Consider the following 21,673-nt stretch of genomic DNA (forward strand, 5'->3'; position numbering starts at 1 on the left):
TGCTGACACTGACGATCTGTGCAGGGTGCATGCTGTCTTTCACCCAACATACTGTGGTCCCCTTGTGTAATACAATGGCTGGCTGGCTGGATGGGTTGATGGGTGGATAGATGGTGAGCAGGCTTTTGCACTGGCATTAAAACTAAGAATTTTGGACTCTTCTGACACAGTGATTTTTTTTCTTCTCATATTCAGGTCCTTACATTTATATGTTCTTGCTTCACTGGGCTTATTGAAGAATATTAATTTATGTGTTATAATTTGCAAAATCAGCATATTCTTATAGGTATTTAAGAAAAGATGTTTCAAAGATAGAAAGATCACTGTGCTTAGAATCACTTTCAAAATAAATTGACTTCATAATATTTTTTGAGAGAATATTATATTTTGGACTGTGGAACAAAATTTGTACTCGCCAGTCCTTATTGTGTCATTAAGTACTATTATTTAAAATATATCTTAAAAAAATATATCCGGAAGTAATTACAAAAGCTGTAGTAGTCTACAAATGTTACAGGTCTAATGCAGTTGGAGGGCCTGGGTAATCAGTACCTCAATTCACCCAAGTACCACATCCAAAGTAATTTATCTGTATATTGTAGATCGGATTCTCTACAGCTCCTGTGTCATGTCATTTGGCTGGCTTTATGTGAGGGTTTTTTTTTTTCTGCTATGTGTCTCTGAAATAGTATTGCAGAAATACAGAAGAAGAAAAAAACATATTCTGATCCCATTTCTCATTCTGTTCAGCTATCATCGTTTTATTTAAGGCTTTATTTTTAGCCTCCGGGTATGTGCTTTCCAGCAGAATCATATTTGCATTCTATTTGCATTGGTAAAATACAGACTTTAAACCAGTTCAACAGGATGAGGGTGAATGCAAATATTGAACTACCTCTAAATTTCCATTTTATAATAGAGGGTGCCCCCCACACCCCCGCGGGCTCACGAAACTGTTTTCTAGCTCTATACTGCCCCCAAGTGGCAGACAAGACTTCAACTGAGGAGACCAAACTTGGTGTGCTGCTGAGAACAGCGCGTGGGTGAGAGTGGGAGACGAGCGGTCAGTCAGTCTGCACAGGGAAACGGGGAAAAACAGAGACATGAGGCTCGTCTTGAGGTTGGTCTAAAGTCGGGTGCAATATCTGCATGACCCAATAAGAGACTTAAAACACTAAATATCAAGGCTGTGAATGACCTGCAATGTAAGAAGTGCCGTTATTTATGTTTTTTATTTAGATTTTCTGAACAGTTTCTGTGCGATTGCTTCCAGATTTACTCATTTAACTGACTGCTACATCCAGTGTTTTTTGGTTTTTGGTTTTTTTTTATTATCAGAAACTCACATCGCCAGTCTGATTGTTACTTACTTCAAGGTCACTCTGGGTATATGTGCTTTAAAGGCTTAAAAACAACTCACTATATATTTTATTTTTATTTGCAAACAATGTAGTTGTGCTTTCGCAAACTTGCTTGAACAGCATGCCCAGGTCACAAAGGCTGGATTTTTATTTTTTATTTTTTATTTTTGCGGGTGGTGGGCATGGTATAAAATAATTCATTTTTATTGTGATAGCAAATTAACGCACTCCATTATTTTTAACCAATATTAAATGTATCTGCATTCAGGCAAAAATGTGCAGACCATTTCTTTAAATGCAAAATCTAAGAACGCAAAGACGCACGGCCACTGGAGCAGACGCTACTAATTCAAAATAAGTCTTTACAGCCAATTATTACGAAATCCACATTGCGGGATAAATATTGCTTATGGAAATGAAACTGACATTTCAATTTCACTGGTCGAGCAAAAAAAAAAAGGGGGGGGGGGGGTAAAAATCCCCTCGGATGCTGCAGCCAATCAGAATACATCCCCGGAGCATCTTGGTAGTTGTAGTTTCAGGATCATTTTGAGCCCGTTAGCTGCACTTTAGCCGCTGCTGCGAAGGACTACAGAGCTCCGGATCCTGGGCAGAGGAGGCTTGCGTTGACGGTTGGTACTGTGCGGAGTACTGGGGCACGAATATCTGTTTTTTAAAGAGGGTTTTGCGTTTCCAAAAGTTGACATCTGCAAGTATGCAGTCGGAATCGGGAATAGTTCCCGACTTCGAGGTCGGAGAGGATTTTCAAGAGGAGCCTAAAACGTATTACGAATTGAAGAGTCAGCCCTTGAAAAACAGGTCAGTTCTTTTGCCGTGGACAGTTATTTCTCACGCTGGAGCGTTTTTGGGGTTAAGGTGATAATTTGGCTGCAGACTTTTTAAAGTGTTGTCCAAAGTCTATGAATGGCTTCCTCATTGATGTTACTGAAGCTGGTCCCGGGTTTCAGCCCTCGTTCCTTATGGTCATCCTGCTTGCATGAAGTTATGCAACACATGGGTGTTGTCTTGTCAACATCAACTTCAAATATTAGCTCACAGAGGAGCAGACAGGTCAGAGTTTAGTAAGGTGATGCTCAGCCTGTCTTGTGTTGATGGCTGATATTCAGGTGCTCCTAAAGCAGAATGGTGAGTTATTGTTATTTGTTAGATTTTTCTTTAAATCTCCTGAGAACTACCTCTTTTTTTAAGTATCACTGCATAACAACATGTGTGGGAAAAGTGCCATAAGTCTACTATGGCACTACACCTTGTGCATTAACAGCTTTGAAGTGTCAAAAGTGTGTAAGAAAGTATTAACTGTTAGATAAGCTGTGGTAATATAAATAAATAAATAAATCAAACCTGATGTTTCTTTCAGTGGAGGAGTGTTGCCTTCTTTACAAGCTCACAGTTAATATTAAATGCTCTTAAGTTGTTTACACCAATAAAATAAATCAGCAACCAAAGAGGCAGACAAAATTTAGTTTTCAGCAAGTTGTTGGCCTATTAAGAAGTTGTAAAACTTAAGTGCATGTAGTACTGGACAAAGTGCTCCAAGTCCTGACAACAGTTCTTTCTTGTAAGGACACAGAACAGAAACAAAAAACAGCTTGCAGCACTGACGTTTACTAATTTAGTTTCAGCTTTGACACACTGAGGCCTCAGAAACATTTAGCTGAGTCAGATCTATGTGTTGTTTCACCTTTCACCCTTTTTCTGGAAGTAATGCACAGCAAGTTTGATGTCTTAAACATATGTCTTATACATGTGTTTAATGCAATGAAATGACAGATTTCCTATCAACAGTATAGCATATCAAAACAATATTGAGAAACTTTAGAAAATTCCCTTTTTTGCTGTCTTACAATTTTCACTCTTACTAAGAGTGAAAATTGATCCCAGAGCTGGGAAATATGTAGCAAAATCTATGAGATGACTGGAAGGTGGACTTAATTTTTTTGTTTTAATATTTTAGGGGACCATGTTTTTGTTCTTATTCTAAACACCTCACTGACAGTGAACTGTAGTATTCTCAATACTCAGTTGGTGTGATTGATTCAATTTAAATTAAGTAGGAAAACATGTAACAACCACAGATCCCTTAGCAGGTGTTACTATTAAATAAATAATACATTTTTTTCTTTGCAATTTATGATTGCACATCAACCTTCATGGGTGATTTCAAATCACGATGAAATACTGTTGGGGTGTAATATAAGTCGTAAGTTATAACATTTTCATGCCCCCTCTGTGATGAGGATGGTGATGACGATTATGCATCTATTACCAGGATGGTGTCAGAGTTCTTGTATTTTGTGTCTGCTCCTCTCTGTTACGTAGTTTAGAGGTGGTGATACATGGCCTCATTGTCAGGGCGAGACATCCAGAGGACAGTACGCCACTGTGTTCGGACAGAACTCTTGCTGCAGACATTCGCTAGACGCCAGTTGTTTTTTTTTTCCTTCCTCTCGTTCTTGATATTTTCTTGCAGATTTGCGGTTTGTCTCGTTTTCTCTAAATTCAGTCAAAACACCAGTTAGAAGAACTGTTTGAGGAAGAACTGTCATCTTGGACAGTCTTAGCCTTTAACCTAGTTCTGCATTTTTTAAACTAATGTCTTCAATTTTTTCATTAGTGAAATGTCATTACACTGTTATACATCCTTGGCCTGAATCTGAGGCTGTGTTGTTTTCGTTGCTGGTGTAGCAGCAGCAGCAGCCATTCCAAGTATACGCAAAGTATCTTCACGGTTTCTGAATCATTGCTGTTTGTTTTTCTTTATGTCATTTTTCTCCTGAATGTGTGAAGTCGTCTGAACCGTGGCTTTGATTGAAGGTATCCCACTTCCCCTTTCTATCACATGAAGATGACCAAGCATAATAAATAGTCACGATGACTGTGCCATAAGACAGTTTTGTGCAAAATGGTTATAATTAGTTTGATTGATTACTGAGTTGTCTGATGTCTTCTAATAGCTGCTTAAGAAGTTTTTAAATTTGAAGTTTTGTGTGCGACAAAATGTCATCTTAGCTTTCATAGATCTATTTGTTTTTTGGCTGTCTGCGTATCAGTTTGACAGAGCACACAGACTGCTGCTGACGTCGTGCCAACCTTTTTGTGCCTAATATAGATGTGAGACAGGCGGCAAAACTAGTCTTCTATGCAGTGTAAATAAGCTATATAAATTTAGCAGGGAATGTGTTATATCAGAAACTGTGAGTCTAGGGATCTTTTTTTTTTGCACCCTCAGTCAATACAGAGGCTGAAAGTTTTGCTTTCTAATGAACAGGCTAGATTTTGAGCATAGCTTATATTAAATCCATATGGATGAATAAATATTCAAATGTCTTACACAGAAAGATCCCCGGCCAGTAAAGATTAGCAGACACTAGGCAGAAGAAACCAAACAAACAAATGTGTTGCTTTAATATCAGCCTTACCATGAAATTTTCTTGTTGCTCAATTAACATGTTTCCGTAACAATTTAGGCCAGAATGATCACTTTTAACATTTAATGCCGTACATCTTTCAGCCACAACATTAAAACCCCTGCTTGTTATAAGCCACAAAAACTACTGTGGCCCATTGGAGCACAGACATTGGGGGTATTCTGTGGTATTCTAAACCTTTTTATTGGCAGACCCTTTGGTCATGTGGGTTGTGGGACTGGGTTTTTGTGGATGGAGCTTCGAACTTTTTGTCATTTGGGATCTTGGCGTGGAAGTATGTATCAAAGTTACACCCGCATGAATGCTGGATCCCAAGATTTTGTGGCAAAATTGCAATTGTTAACAAGATTGTCAGTGTGAATCATTTCATTAACTATTGTAAGTGCATCTCTGTCTGTTGAAATATAAAGACTTCCTCAAAAGCTTTCTTCAAATCATACAAAGCTGAAAATAAAGAATTGAATGAATGTGAAAACTTTACAATGGGACTTGGTTTATGTTGCTCAGTAAATATCTGTTTCAATAGCTGGCAATGGGTCTTTGTGGGTCGGGTCTACACTTCGGGTTCTCTGTCTTGGATCTTGGCCTGAGGGGTAAAACATGAATGGAACTCAAAGTCTCCTGAAAAAACTTTCTTCTACACAGCTGAAAATAAAGAAGAATCAGATTTAAGTCAGCAAAAATTGAATCATAAATTAGACCCCCCAAAAAGAAGACTGCGGTCAAAACTTTTAACGCTGCAAAACTCTGTTTACTTTTTTACTTTTGTTTTTTGTTTTTGGTAAAGAAGAAATTATGATGAACCTTAGGGCACTTTACATAATAATGATAGCTGAGAAAAGAAAATAACCTCAGGCTTACTGTTAATGCACAGTCCTTACAGGCATGTTTGGAAAGATGATGGGTCTTGAATGTGGATGGAGTTCTTTGGAAGAGACATTTTACTTTACCTAAAAATGACAAGGACGCAGAGAAATACAGAAGAAATATTGTAGTTTTCACAACTTATTAGTGTCTAACAAGCAAATGAACATCTTGGTCATTTGTAGTAATATTTTGGTAACAAAATAAACCTTTCAAATTAAAATAAGGAAGAGGGAAAGGGAATTTAGTAAAATGATGGGGACATCCACATATCAATTTAAGTTCTTCTGCAATAGAACTGAAGTACAGAATAGGCATTTAAGGTCAAAGCAATGAGCCAGTGGTCGTGAGCTGAGTTAGAGTTTGAGGGTTATGAAACTATGTGTCCAGAGCAGCTTGTTCCCACGGGGTGTCCTAGACAGAGATGCCAAAAAGGTTCATCCATGATCTAAGAAAGACCGAGGGGCTTAAGTGACACAGACAGGTGTTGAGGCTGGAGTAAAATACAGTCAGAGCAACTTGTCCTGTAACCATGGTTATCTTTATGCATTCTCACCTCTTATGTGGCTTTTCAAGCACATCTGCTTAAGATTTCTTCATAAAGAATAAAATAAAAATAAAGAAAAATCATAAACTCTACATCTTTTATTTACTGATTGATTTGCGTTTGCAGTTTTAATATTCCTGATGTGTGATCTTTGTCTGCCTCTGTTGGTGCCCAGAAGGAACTGCAATAACAGAAGAGGCCTTTGAGTGTGGCTTTTATTGACACAAGTCATTATTCTTAACAGTTAAAAAAAATGTAGCCTTCAGGCATGATCACGTCTGAAGCCTGCAACTAGATGATTCGTTATTGATTAGTGCAGAATTAATTCGTTGTTTACTCAGTAAAATTCAAGAAGAACCAGAACCAGTGAATCTTTGGCACGTTCGCTTGAAAAAAGACTGAAATGACTCATTAACTATTTAAGCAGTAAGTTGTTATTACAAGTATATATAGAAGTTATAACAAGTAATTACTAGCATGCATTAGCTGTTGAAAAAAAATACACTTCACTGTTAAACAGCTAAAACAAATACCTTTACACGGTGACTTAATTAATAAATTTGAACTTGTGGTTAAGACGCACATAATTGCGTATGGTTATTTTTTTTCAGAGTCATATTTTACAGCAACGAATCATTACCATGGTTCATTTACGAAGGAAGAATGTGTTGATTGTCTGTTATCACCTTCAAGGAAAGCCGAGGATAAATCAGTCTCAGAATGAAAAGCTGTTATGTTGTGCTTGCACATCATTGTTATATCAATGAACTTGAAAATCTTCTGCACTCATTCAACCTGCTGTAAGGAAACGTATTAAAGGCTCCTCCTTACTGTCCTTGGAAGCTCTACTTACTCTTTGTTAAAGCGCACAGGAAAGAGAGGGAGCTGCAGCTAGAGCAGGCCATCCTGCCGAACACAAGTGAGGGGAATTACTAAGAGCACAGAGCCTAATTACAGAAATAAGACCCAGCAAGTTCTAGTTATCCCATCCAGTCCTGGCTTCCTGGAAGTACATTGCAAAGTACCTGATTTTCTCTTTAGATGCTTTTACGACTGACCCTGTTTTGTTGTGCTTTTGTACTTGAGAGTGAAATAATTATGTATAATTTTATTTTGACAGTTCTTTATGGAATAGCCATTGTTTTGTAGACCATTGGGTTGGTTTTTTTTGTTTTTAAAAGGCTATTATAGCAGCAGTCAGTGACAGTTGCTGCTTTACTACAGGTCAGGATATCTGTGAGTCACGACATTAAAACCATGTACCTAATAATGCGTATAATAAGGCCCCACCATATCTCCAAAAAGGCATTGCTATATATAACTTTATAGGCTATACAACAAAATGCTGTTTTGTCTGTGTTTGATGATGCTAAGGCATTTCCCGTGCTTATGCAGTGTTTATGCACAGTAAATACAAAGTTTCTACCCAGATGTTTACCTAGATATTTACAGGATTAAACTATTTACCTCATTTGAATCATTTGTACAGTTGTTTTTCTGTTTGGTTTTTAGACAAATAAACAAAAAACAAAAAAAAATCACTTTTATTGCATTCCCTGTGTACAAACCCCACATAATTGACGGTCTAGACATGCATACAGATGCCTTCTATTATCTATGATTTGCCTGCTTGTGACTGACTTCATACTATCATGCCAGCTGCACCAAGCTGCGCATGTTTGATCAGCACAGGAGTCCAAGTAGATCAATGCACTGTCATGTAGGGTCATAATCACTCATTTGTATTCCAGCAGAGAGGTTGTGTAGTCTGCTAGAAGGGCAGCAACTCCTGCAGTTTGGTAGAGAGAAAGAAAAAAGGAGACAGGATTGTTACTAGTATTCAGTTTGCCTGTGTCTTGGTTAGATTGCCTATTTTCACTGCTCTTATCCTGTGCTCACTGTATAGTTATATGCAATGTGGTCTGCGTAAGTCACTGCCTACTTCCACAATTCATCCCATTCCCCTTTATTTACCTAAATAGAAGCTACTGAGTTAAATGATGAAAACACACTGAACGGCCACCAGCGGGAGAAAAGTTGAGCTTTAATGAATTTAATGTGGTTCTTTAGAATACACCTAATCTGGGGAGTGATGTTTAAACTAATGAAAATGAGCACATAGTGTGTCTTTTATTTTTCTTTCATGTCATTTCATTTCTATTGTGTAGTGTGCCAGCCTCTTGCAGCAGCAGAACATATGTTGCATTCTCCTGTTTATTTTTTTGCAGTTGTCATTTGAAAGTGAGTATTTGTATCAGCCATGAAAGCTGTAACAAAGTCATGCTAATATGTACACATATTTAGTTCAAATTAAGGTTAATGCCTCAGCAGATGAATGTGAAGTCAGCTTGGTAGTGTCAAACTTATTATTATGCACTGTGAAGGTCAAACATGAGAGGAAACAATAAGCAGCATATTTTACAAATAAAGGGAGACTTTAAGGTTTAATAAACCATTTGAAATCCTTTCAATTTCTCCAAAATGCAGTGTCACTTGGCAAAAGCAAACAAGTTTTTGATAGTTATGATACTTTTGAGATACAAGATTTTCACAGGACAGCGACCCCTACTTGGTTGTAGTCCATCTACCCAACACGTGTCGGCACATGTCTCTAAGCGTAACACTATCTGCGTGGTTTTAAAGCAGCGTATTGATGGACACTGTGTTTCCAGCGGACGCCTGCACGCTCCTCTCTTCTGCTTTGCTGTTGCTCTGCACGGGGCTGGTCCTATGCCTGGGACTCTGCGTGGCGATTGGAGCTTCCAGGCCGGGCCCTGGAGCCTCCCCTCTCTGACACACTTTCAGCGCTGCACCACCAGCATGACTTTCACTGCTCTCCAAGGGCGGGTGGTGCACCTTCAGGGAAAAACAAACAAATATGGAGGCTGTAGGAGTGCAAGTGTACAGACCCTGTTCATTTGACTGTCTGTGAGTATGGCGCCTCAGCATCTGTGGTATTGCTGCAGTGCATTAAGGCTTTATTTTGGAATCTATATGTTTGTTCAACACTATGTACACATGAAGGGCACCATGCACTGAGCTGTATGTGGGAAGTAGTCTTGGAAGATTTCTCCTTGTGTTTTTATGTGCTGAATAGTTTTTGTATGTCAGGATATACATTTATCAGGCTATTATAGTTAATTGCAGCTGGTCACCGGTCACTTATAGCGAGGGAGTGAGTACCTGAAAAGCTTAGAAATCTCATACTTAAGACATAAAGTTAATAACAGAAGAGGTATCATGTTTGGGCATGCTAGTTTTTTGTTTTTTTTTAATGAGACTGTAATGGTAGAGTTATTATTCAGTCACACAGAAGTCATTAGGTCTGCAGAATCCATCTCCTGTCAATTACCAGCAGTTTTACAGCTGCAGTGCATCTTTATTGCAGAGTATTTTCCTTTAACAGCTCAGTGTTTTGACTCTTCTCAGAACTTTGTCGCTCCACAATGTTACTTGATTTCTGTCTTGATGCAGTATTTAGCTGTATTTTCCTGGTTGTTTGTTGTCTTTAGTGTGTCACTGAATCCTGCTTCAAAGTCTCAGCTCTGACAGTTTGACTAATGGTGAAGTATGATGAAGGCACAGTAGTGAGCAGAATCAGAGGAATCATGAGTTGAGTGGGTGGGACTCTTCAAGACTGTACAACCATTGTTTTTTTCTTTTTTTCCCTTGAGATACACACGAACATAAGAGGAGGTGTGCGCACACACGAATGAAATTTTAAAAGGACAAAAGAGCTTTTTATGTCTTTCATGGGTTTGTTTGGCAAAGAACCAACAAACAGTCAAAAGAAAGAAACAGAGAGAAAGAGACAGAGACATTCAGCCTTGCCTTTCTGAGAGGTTTCTGGTCATTCATATACACAAACACAAGTCAATCAAATTATTAAGAACGTAATAAAAAAGGCATGAGGTCATATGTTGTACAGTTTTGTAATAGGGCAGCTAAAGATGCTAAAGAAATAATTGTGTTTTTTGAGGGTTCTGAAAAGAGAAATTTTGCAATTTTCTTAAAGTTTATAAGAAAAAAATTGCACATTTATGAAAGAAATAGCAAATTTACACAAACAAAACAGGTGCATTTACAAAAAAAACAAAAAGAACGCGAAAATTTACGAGAAAAAAACTCTCCAAAGTCATATTTTTCTCATGTTTTTTAAGGTTAAGTTTATCATAACACTACCCCTAGATCATGTCATATCATATTTTTAGCCTAAAATGCTACCTCCTACAGTGCTTTGAATTACATAGTGTTGTGCACTTGTATCAGAATTGGAATTCGGTTACAATTATGGCTTCCAACAATTATGAAAATAGAATAACATGGTAATGCACTTTTGTCCTGCTGTAAAACTCTAAACTCAACCCTAAATGTGCAACAGGTTTAATTCAGCTCAAGCTTGGACAGCAAGCTTTTCAGAATCACTGTGGTTTTCACATCATCTTTAGAAATGATTTCTTAATCAATTGCAAAGCAGTTATAAGATTAAAAGAAACGTATCGATTGTAATTTTCTTGAGCAATTCTGACTTTTTACTTCTGCCGATGTCGATTTTTTACTATTTTTATTTGCTTTCTAAGAACCATAACTGATCGCATATACAAGCAAAAACAGGATACAGGATCTTCTCTCCCATAAGCAACATCAAAATAAAGGAATATTATACTGATAGTCTGAGGACCATATACACTAGTACAAAAGGATGCACAAAGAGAAATCTTGTACGCCTGTGAGCAGAATAGAGGCTTACTTGGTTTAGCTTCACTCATTTGACGGGTTTCTAAAAGCATTAGTACCTTCACCGAGTCACTCATCAGTTACTTTATTTTTAGTTGGGTTTTTTTTTTTTTTTAATTCAGTAAAGCTAAGTTAGCTTTCAAAATAGGTATGCATGTTTACATTTTTCTTAGTTAAAAATAATTCCTTTTAGTTTACTTTTTATTAGTTTCAGTATTCATTTTACTGCATTATTTTAATAAGTGGGCTATTTGCCAGGGGCAAGACTTAGGAAGTTTGTAATGGCTATTACTGTGCAAACATTTGACTTAAGAGTCATGTACACATTGTATTCTCAATAAGCACGCACCAATGCCTCATCAGGCTGGCGGTGTTGACAAATGTGAGCAAATTTACAAAGACTAAAACAAAAAACATTTCCTGTAACTAGTCATGTAATTTTAGTTTTCTTTTTAAGGCAACTTTCCACTTTTATGTAGGTTCATAAAACTCTTTCCACACCAGTTTTTGCTTTGAGTTTAGTTGAAGTTAACTATAACCTTGACATTTATGCACAGCACAAATTCAAACAATGCTATACAAACTGTGGACCCACCCAAAAACTTTGCTCAGTAGCACCCCTGGTGGTCAGAAATTGAGCAAGCTACTCTGTGCATCTATAAGTACGTAGTAAAAAGCAAGTACTTAAGTAAGTGGTAGATTAAACTGTGTGCTACTGTGTTGCCCTTTTATATTCTTTCACACATTACAGCTTCTTTGTTAAATTCATTGTGTTTTTAAAATCTCCATGAATGTAGCTGTCAGATACGTGAAAATCCAAATTAAGCAGAAAGTTCCTCAAGTAGTTAGGAGTACTGATTTCTAGTAGGTGATAAAGGGACTGTACTATTCAGTACATTTATGTACTTAAACTATTCAGTGTATATTATGTTTTTTTATTTAAGCATTCATTTTAAAAAAAAATGTTCATTTTAACAAAAGCTGATTTCTCCAACCAAAAGCATTCAACATGTAACAAACGTGACTAATTATTATTATCATTATTATTATTATTATTATTATTCAGCTCTAGTTTATCCAAAGAATGTAACAATAAATCCATCTGTAGTTCCAAATCAATTCAAATGTCACATTTGAACTGTAAAACGGAAAGAAAGGGAACAGAAACTAATTTGTTCTTGGAACAAACCATTGATCATTTAATCACTGAAGTAGATTAAAGGAAAAAAAGAAGAATCAAAGCCTCTGGCTCTGGCAGTGGAAATCAAGAGTTTTAGATCTAGTGACTTTTGTTATGAAATTTGTGGGATGAAAGGAAACACAATCGCCCAAAGTCACACAGCAGAAGGAATTATTCTTTTGAACACTAAACCTGATTCCATATATTGGGTGAAGCACAAAGGAACAAAGGAAGAAACGTAGCTGTTGAATTTAGACACCCAAACCACTGAAGTGCTTCCAGAGAAAAGCCAGAGTTCAGCCTGTGTTTTGCTTTTATAATATATTGAATATATTTGTTATACAGTATTGTTTTGTCTAATATCTGGTGCAGGGTTCAGTGGGTGTGGTTGTAGACAATGAGATTATATCCACTGCTGAGGGGAGATTTATGGTATGTTGAGGGCTCAACACCCACTGAATACGCTGCAAGCTGAGGCTGTGTTTGACTCCGCTGGCTAATTAGTGCGATTACTGCACAGCTGGATTGGCCAGACATTTTACTGAGTTTTATCAAAAGGATCACTCACTCGATGGAGGCTTTGTCCCGACAACTTCTGCTTCAGCAGAGACTCTCTATTTTAGGACTTCAGGACTCTGTCTGGGGAGTAGCCATCTAAATTTAAAAGAGTGGGAAAACTGAAACAACCTTTACAGACAAAATGTTCCTCTTTTTGTTTTGTCTACAAATGCAAAATGCCTGTGCCTTCCAAAGTCATTAAAATCACAACATTGTTTTCCTTTTTGAAATGGCATCTTAATTGATAATAGATCTTGATAGTAAGTGATTTAATGGAGGTTCAAGTATTTGTTTTCTAAGAGCAAATAAGCAGGGCTGCTTAATTATTTATCTTTGTAAAATAAAAAATAGCAACAAAAATGCTCATTGCAAATTCCCATAGCTTTGCTTGTTCTGTTTGACAAGCTTTTGATGATGGCTGATCATCAAAGGTTAAAATAACAGGTTATCAACATAGATCAACCAGTCATTTAAAAGTAACTATTGCAGAACAAAAGTTAATAGTTCCCTTTTGACCTCTTCCCCTGAAGTCAAACTCTCTGCCAGTTTTCTTCATGCTAACATTGGCTTTTTATTACATCCATCGTCCCTCAATTTTCCTCTGGCTTTTCTGGTTTTCTTGACCTCTCCTTTCACATTTGACCCCTTTCTACCCTTTCTAGCACTCTTTCTTTTCACCTCATCTTTCTAATCGACCCTCTGCCTTCTCTCTTATCTTCTCCAATCATCCCTTTCTCCCCTCTGCAGCAGTCCGTCAGACCAACACAGTTCATCCAAGCCCCCGCTGAGCTCCTCGGCCATGACATCGCGCATCCTGCTGCGGCAACAGCTGATGCGGGAACAGCTTCAGGAGCAGGAGCGGCGGGAGCAGCAGCGACAACAGGCCTCCCAGTACACACAAACTACACAGGCCCAAACGCCTGCCATCAATGTCAGTGTCCCGGTCAGTTTACCACCTGCTGCACAGGTCCCAATGGAGGTGCTAAAGGTAAGAAAGCATGGTTCAAGTTTCTGATGGTAGGGAGCAACAAAGAATGGGGTGGTGTGTATTATTAGAAGGCTGTTACGGTATCTGTATAAAGTTTCCACTTGTGGAATTAAACTTTGTATGTGTCATTGGTGCAGCCTGAATGGTCCAGATGTATTTATAGATTTTAGTGACTCGTGCATGAATAGTCGGGCAATTGTGGTTTACTATGACTGTGTGTAAAAAAAAAAAAAACAGGAGTGAGTGAAGTGTGTTAAAATGCGTATATGGGGATTATCTTTCCTGAGAGAATTCCTCTTTAATGCATGCTGTGCTTCCAGCCATTTGGATTTAGCCATCTTTAATCCTATTTGCTCAGCTACATTCACATCTTTTCATAGCTTTGATTCCTTGGCAGTCTGAGGGACAGGAGACTGTTAAGATTTTCTGTACGAGTAGAGACCGTAGTGTTCGAGAGCGCATTTTAACAACGCATTTCGGTAAGTCTTTCTGTTTGTCCACAGCATGTGCTTTCAGAGGTTGCAATCTTGATGAAACATCTTTAGAAATTCATTCGACTTGTCGTGTTCTGAGGATTTTGGTATAATTGCTGTTTTGTAGTGTTTTTGTTCTGGCATTTTACCTTGAATTCAGTGGCTTTCCATATAAAAAACACTGTGTGGTAGTGATTTGGAAAGTGTTTTTGTGCAAATTATGAGAATTTTGTCTTCCTTACATATCAACTTAGTGCGTTTTTTTCAACTTTCGTGTTTGTGATTTATGAAAAAAATATCATTATGGAGGTGTTAAGATATTGTGTAGTTAGTGTAATTACTCACGGGGACACTTGCCTTTTTGTGCATTTTTAGATTTTGCATTTCTTTAACATGGATTGTCAATAAGCAGCTGGTTTTGTCTCTGACTTCCTCTTTTAGAAAATTGTGCAATAACAGGAACAAGTCTTCCACGTGAAAAATATATGTGATACATAAGAGAATCTCGTACAAATACTTATGTTTAATAATGCCTGTAGTTAAAGGTCTAAAAATCTGTCTATGTCAGACATTTGTGCTTGTTAGGTAAAAGTTTAATCAGTTAATCGGTACTATGTCAACAGTTTAGTTGTGGTTTTATCTTGCGATTTCAACTGTTAATCCATACTGTTAGCTGACAGTTGTATGAAGCTATTCACGCTGTTTATCCATTATGTTTGGCTAACAATTTCAGCTGCGTGTATGCTAACAGCTTTTAGTCATAATTTTACCTACACATTTACTACATTTTAATTGCACTGTTTAATCTCAGAGTAGTAACGATGCCGATAAACTGTGATTTACTGAATAATCTTTGTTGAGTAAAATCCACCCACAACACTCTCTGAGATTTCATGGTTGCTTGCCCAGCCACACTTTCATCACCCTTGGATGTGTGTGGCATGGGCCAACAGTGAAGGACAAAAACAGTATAGCCATTGAAAACATTACCCTTCTCACACTGTATAAACATTACTTACTCTCTATAATCTGCAGCTCTTTGAAAGATTTAGGACGCCCCCTCCCCGAACCCTAACCTTGTGTACAATACATCAAGTTAGAGTCATTTTTCTGCTTTGGCGAGAGCTTACAGAAATTCTTCATTGACTGAAGTCCTCAAATGAAAAGGCCATTCCAGCTTGGTGCTGTTGAGCTGGGTTAACCTGCTCTCCTGTCTGTTGGTAGATTAGCAGAGTCCACAAAAAGCTCAGGGGTACCAGGCAGAGCTGCTGGACCTCAAAAAGTGCAAACATTAAGCTCAGATGAGTTTATCTAAAGACTGATTGGACCCTTAATTAACCAAGTGACCTCTGACCTTTTTAGGAATAAGAAGGGGATCAGTTTGGGGATCAAGAAAAAGGCGAGCACAGCCTTACCACACACCGAACGCTAATTCAGTGAAGAATGCTTGTAATTAGCCCCCAGCCCTTTCATTCCATGGAATATTTTAGAGAAAAAAAAACACTGCTTTGAAATTTACGTAGGATAGGTTTCTTAAAGGGTTAAAAAAAATGATTTCTGATTTTTTTATTTTTTTTTTCCTTTTTCAAAGGATTTATGGCGCCACAAAAAGAACAAAGTACCCTGTACGATTTTTGTGGATTATATGACGGCTCGTGACCGATATACAAAAGAAAATACACAGAAGTACCACACAGATATTTCAGTTTGGATTTCAGAACTGATTCAGCACACAATGACATGTAAAAAAAGAAACCTTCAGTGTTCATTTCATGAAATTACAGGATAGCTTTAATAACATTTCCGTCCGCAGTAACCAACACTGATTAATCACTTTAATCACGTTAGTTATTAGTATCTTTTTGCTCAATATGATTGTAGATGATGAGCAAATTCACGTGATCATAATGTCTGTTTTTGTTTGGTTGGAGGTTTTTTTTGTTTTTAGCAGTTCCTGCTAATTTTAACCCAAGTTTTATACAAAAGACACAAGATTTTTATTTGGTGGTAATTTGGGCTTTTGCATGACAGCCTTACAAAAGTACAGAGGAAAACCCATAAATTGCTGCTCACATTAGCATCACAGTTGCTGTCTGCAAATTCTGCAGAGCACATTAGCAGCTTAACTGTGAGACAAAGTGGCCTATTCTTCTAGTCTGCATAGCAAATGGGGGCAGTCTTGTTAATATATCCTGGTTGGACCATCATGGAATGCCTGTAGCATGCAAGTCAAAAAATACAAATCACTGTTTGTCATTCTGCACTAACCCTACGTCCTCTCTTAGTACAGCTGGATGCTTTGTGCTCATTTCTGCAGTGTTTCTGACTCTTTGGGGGTTATGTTGCTTATGCCCTTGGGCCTGTTGGTGGCTAAAAACGAGATGATAAACAACAAGCTTTCTTGTTTTCCATGGATACAGATGCCAAGAGTTAGAAGTTGATGCCACATTTCTAAACTGTATTTTGGAAAGACTGTTAAGTGAAGTTTGTATGCTGGCTGCTGGCACTAAGATCTCTCTATAATTCATTATTCTGCGTGCTGGGCCTTTACAGAAACTGAAAACCTAATGATTAATTGTAGATGTGTGCAATAGTACGTGATGAATCTGTTCTAAATCAATCATGAACATCACCATGATAAACTTCATGCCCGTAGTTTATATGCAGCAGCAGTCCTGTAGACGTTTGTCACTCTATGTATGTTCTGTGTTTCCACAAAGTGTGCCAGCTTTGTAAGCACACCATTAAATGATCCTTTTTCCACCTTATAAACAAATGATTTGTCACACCTAAAATTATTTCCATGTAACAACAGGAACAGTATGTCTTGACAAGGTCGAGATGTTCCAGGCTGGGATCTGTGAGCCTTCAGGGGCTCCATTGAATTCACCCAAAGCAGTGAGATCATCTAATTATGTGTGATAATTTAGGAAATCCCTGAGGACAAAACAAGCTAGAAGAAGCCCCTGTGCTCATTTCAATGTAAAGACAGAACAAACAGATTTTAGCCTGCTAAACATGTCTTTGTCACAGATTGCCTAAATCTACTAGTTACATGTACTAGAATGAGATTCATTCTAAATTATATTATTTTTATGTTTGCATTGTTGTTTGTATCATTCATTCATTTGATACATTTTAGTGAAAAACAAACGTCACCATTTTTTAAAGGGTTAAATTCCAGCTTCATATCTTAAAAAAAGGCTCGTTTTTACGAGCAGTAGTCCAAATACACAAACTCTTCGGTTTACCATCACATGGACAAAGAAAAGCAGCAAGTCCTTACATTCTTAGCTCCACTGCACTTGAATCTAGAAACTACTGTCACCTCAAAATTCACTCAAATGACAAATTAAGTTATCAGAATAGGTTCGTTTATTTGTTTGTTTATTTTGTCTTTTAGCATTTTCATTGATCGGCCAATCATTTTAGTTAACCCTAACCCTGCAGTGTGTAAATGTAGCACAAATGAATCAAGACTTTTACTCACTCAAAGCCAAGTGTTACATGTGCTGTATTAATGGGTGTATGCAGTTGTGCTTGTAGTTTTAATTAGGGCACCTTTATACTTTGTCTTGTGCACATAATGCCCTGAATGCCCTCTTTGTTTCTATATTAGAATTCTGTGTGTGTGTGCGTGTGTGTGTGTGTGTGTGTGTGTGTGTGTGTGTGTGTGTGTGTGTGTGTGTGTGTCTGAGAGAGAGAGAGGGTGGCATAGGCTTCCTACAGTAATCCCTTATAAACTTTTTTTTTGTTTCTATCTTTAGACAGTGCCAGCTATCAGCTGTGGATGTGTTAAAATGCATGAGACAAGGATAGAGGATTAGTTAACACGTACATGGGTGTTTTTTTTTTATAGTTTTAGGAAAAATCACAATCACACAATCACTGTTTTTTATAAAACAAATCTCTGTCTGCATGAAAATACAAAAACACTCTACTGCCAAGAGCTTGCCAAACTAACAGATGGTGATATAACCCTAACCCCAAAGCCTTGTTGGCAAATAAGAAGCACTGACACCGTGAGTTTTCTGTCTAAACATCATCACTAACAAACAGTGTTCATAAAAAGTTTCCCATGCAAGTTTTCTAAAGGATTACTTTTTCAACTTAAACTTAAAAGCTGTGTCTGCACGTGGACAGGAGGCCGAGAAGCCTAGAAAGGCCAAAAATACCCATGTACGTGTGGTTTGTTATACACACACACAAGACATGTGTCTTTGTGTGTATAACAAACAGTCTTTCTGTACGTTTACGCTTACAGCAGTGGCTTATAAGCTGATGGTCTGGACCTCCCCAGAGGGCCAAATGATAAATGTGAGAGGCTAAACGCTACAGGCTGGGAAAGAAAAGCTGTGGAGGAGAAAACATCTCTCATCATTGTATCTATGCTGAAAGGACTGGGCAAGTCATCTCAAACTGTAACGGAAATATTACAAAAATGAAAAACAGGGAATGAAAAAGAGAGTTTCAAGTATTAGAAATATTACTGTATATTAGCATATTTCTGTCCAATACGGCATCATCTGCCTGAAGACACAGAGGTAGCATGTTATAGCATGTTTTTAAGAGTGGGATTTAATACCAAATACCTTTACAAATTATCAAAAGGCATGATTTTAACCTGAAACTAGTCACATGAATCAGAAAGCAACCAAAACAGTTGCCATGATTTTAAAAAGTAGCGCTGTATTTTTTAAGCTGTAAATTTTACATTCCGTGACTCTGTCCAGCGTTTCTGATTTCTCCTTTACTCAAAACATATGACTTTGAAAAAGAAGCAAAGACATCTCACTTTGTTCTCAGCACTTCCAAGTGTTGCAAAAAAACAACTGATAAGACTAAATAGAACATGAAGAACCTGCCTGGTTAACAAAAACGAGAAAAAAAATGTGTTCGGAGGGTTTTATTTAATTGTTTTGGGAAATCTGACAAACATAAAAATAATTGTGCCACTACGATTGGTTAAATACAGTTAAATTGATACAGTAAGCAGTATACAGTGTGGAGTTTCAGATCCATTCTTGATGTTTGGGGTTGATTATCAGCAAAATTTGCAATACTTGAGAACTGAATCTGACCTGAACTCGATTCTGAGATTAAGAAATTTTCAGATTTTAATTTTCAGAAAAATCACTCACTGTCTATGTAATTACTACTTGAAATAATTCTTCATTGTGCTTAAACATGTATTAGTAGAGGCTCCATAATGTAGGGGTTAAAGCATTTGCCTACAAAGCAGAAGATCACACGTTTAGGACTAGAAGAAGACATAAATCCCTAGGAGGAAGGGCATCTGGAAGGACATCAAAATCTGTGCCAAATCAGATATGTGGATCCATCCACTGTGGCAACCCCCTGCAAATAAGTGAGCAGCTGAAAGAAGCTGAGATAAGAGTTCATATGAATAAATAAGACACTAACAAGCATTTGCAATGCCACTGGTTGTGCTATGGCATATGCTGTGGATTATACAGGTTTTCCTACATACTGATTTGTTTTTTAAAATAGAGTGTTAACAGTAGTTTTAAAGCAAAATTATTAAAAATAAATAAATAAATACATCAAGTTGATATGTATTCAGAACACACTTTATGGGGCCTTATTAAAATGTAGCAACAAAGGTTGTTGTTTCAGCATCAAAATGAAAAATTAAGAGCCTGTTCTAAAAAATGTGACTGACTTAAATCAGCCTGTGTCTTTGATAAATACCGTAGATAACAAGAATTCACTGTTTGCTTACACATTATCTATGCGCGCATTGCAAATAATTGTGTTGCTCATTAATAGCTCTTGATTAGGTTCAGTCCATTATCAGGATCGGAGCCTCTGCAGTTTTAAATGTAATCATTTCATCATGCATATAAGTAAGTGGCATAAAATCTGATTATGGATCAAATTTTATACATTTTCAGGTGACGTCATTTGCATAACAAGACACCAATGGTGAAGGCAGTGTAAAGAATAAAGAATGTTGTTAGTGACCATCACTAATGAGCCTCGTTCTTTTGCCCAGATTGTGATGTCGTTCTTGTTAATGAGTCATTGACTGACTGTAAATGTGCCCCCCTCTGTGGTGTCAGCTTTACAACCTTGTGAGGACAATTTACAGCCCAAGGTGATCTGAGTCTTAGCTGCAGGATATACAAAGTGTGACTAGATAATGTGACTCAGCTCTTGTAAGTAAAACTAGCTATAGTGTCAATTTTTAATAGGCAGTTGTAGAGGATGTTAATGTGGCTCACATGAGTATCCCCTGAAGAACAATGGTACATGAACATGGAAAAGAGGCTCTGAAAGAACTTCTGTTCTGGAAAGAAGAATTTGACAGTCACAGAGAGACAATAAGATTGATAACCTCACCTGACCTAATGGTTATACTCGGCTTTATTTACATACACCTGTAAAAGTGATTTAAGTCAATCAAACTAACTAGTCTGCTATAGTTTACATTTCAGAGTTTATTGAATTAAAATGTGTAAATCTGTAAATACTGAGAGGCATTTCTGTTTATTTTCAGAACATACACACAAAATATATACATCATATATGATCTCTATGACAGTGCTAGGTGAAAACTGAGAACATTTATATTAGATTACAATAATCTGCATTCAGCGAGTGCATAGTTAATAAGAATACTGGTTATGCATTATAAGGCTGATCACAGGAATGCCCATAGTGTACAGAAAATACCAATGATTTTAAATAATAAAATATACATCTGGAACATTGCAAACCTGCACACATGAATGACTATCACACTTTTATTTGGAATCAGTTTCAACAGATGGGACTAAGTAATATCTATACTCTATAAGGCAGTCTCAACAACTAATTTTTATAACCTTTTGCTGTAATTGAAACTCTTGAGTGCAGTGTGCAAACTGAGGAAGTTTTCACATAGGCAGAGGAAAATGCCAGGGGTAGCTTAGAGTTCATCTACAGCCCGTGGCCTCCTCAGGTCTGTTAATAAGCATAGACTTTTAAAGTTTATGCACAACAAATGCATAATTTTTTTTGGGCTTATGATTCGCCTATTCCTGTCAATTAAAAATATAATTTAGAGAAATGAGGAGATGCAAGCTGAAGACAACTAAGGATGAAATAGACTTTATTCTTTGTGCTGTGTTAAACAGGGAGCACACGCCAAGCATCCACATGGGTTAACAAAGTGGATAGGGCAGAGTAAGCACCCCGGGCAAGATTCAGTAAAAGAGGTGCCCTTCCAAAACAAAGGCTCTAACTGTTTGCACCACATCCTGACATCAAGTGATACACCATAAAGTAATAAATACAGATTTTACATAAAACAACACACATTTAAAAAGGCTCATTGTATTTGACAGAGATTCCCTGACATGCATAACTAATGAAGTTTCTTGCCTTTTAAAAGATGAGCTGGTGTGTCTGTCCTCCTATTAGCAGCCTTAGTCGTCTGGTGCAACCAAGAAGGAAGCAGCTAGAGCACTCCTCAGTTTAGAGTTGTTTTTTTTTTGTTTGTTTGTTTTTTTTA

At 37.4% G+C, this 21,673-nt stretch overlaps 1 protein-coding gene across 5 annotated transcripts in view; it reads left to right on the forward strand.

Annotated features, from left to right (window-relative positions):
• The first annotated feature begins 1,127 nt into the window (after positions 1 to 1,127).
• LOC134618260 (microphthalmia-associated transcription factor-like) overlaps positions 1,128 to 21,673 on the forward strand; it is a 29,006-nt gene continuing 8,460 nt past the window's right edge. For 2 of the 5 annotated variants that reach the window (XM_063463586.1, XM_063463588.1), the window contains exons 1-2: positions 1,960 to 2,180; positions 13,444 to 13,684. In XM_063463586.1, coding sequence (XP_063319656.1) covers positions 2,077 to 2,180; positions 13,444 to 13,684 — 345 coding nt within the window. In that variant the 5' untranslated portion in view covers positions 1,960 to 2,076. Of the gene's footprint in view, positions 1,206 to 1,959; positions 2,181 to 9,097; positions 9,150 to 13,443; positions 13,685 to 14,077; positions 14,164 to 21,673 lie in introns of those variants that run through there. The other 3 variants (XM_063463590.1, XM_063463589.1, XM_063463591.1) reach the window with 3 other exon arrangements.

The sequence above is a fragment of the Pelmatolapia mariae genome, linkage group LG20, assembly GCF_036321145.2.
Source record: "Pelmatolapia mariae isolate MD_Pm_ZW linkage group LG20, Pm_UMD_F_2, whole genome shotgun sequence".
NCBI lineage: Eukaryota > Metazoa > Chordata > Actinopteri > Cichliformes > Cichlidae > Pelmatolapia > Pelmatolapia mariae.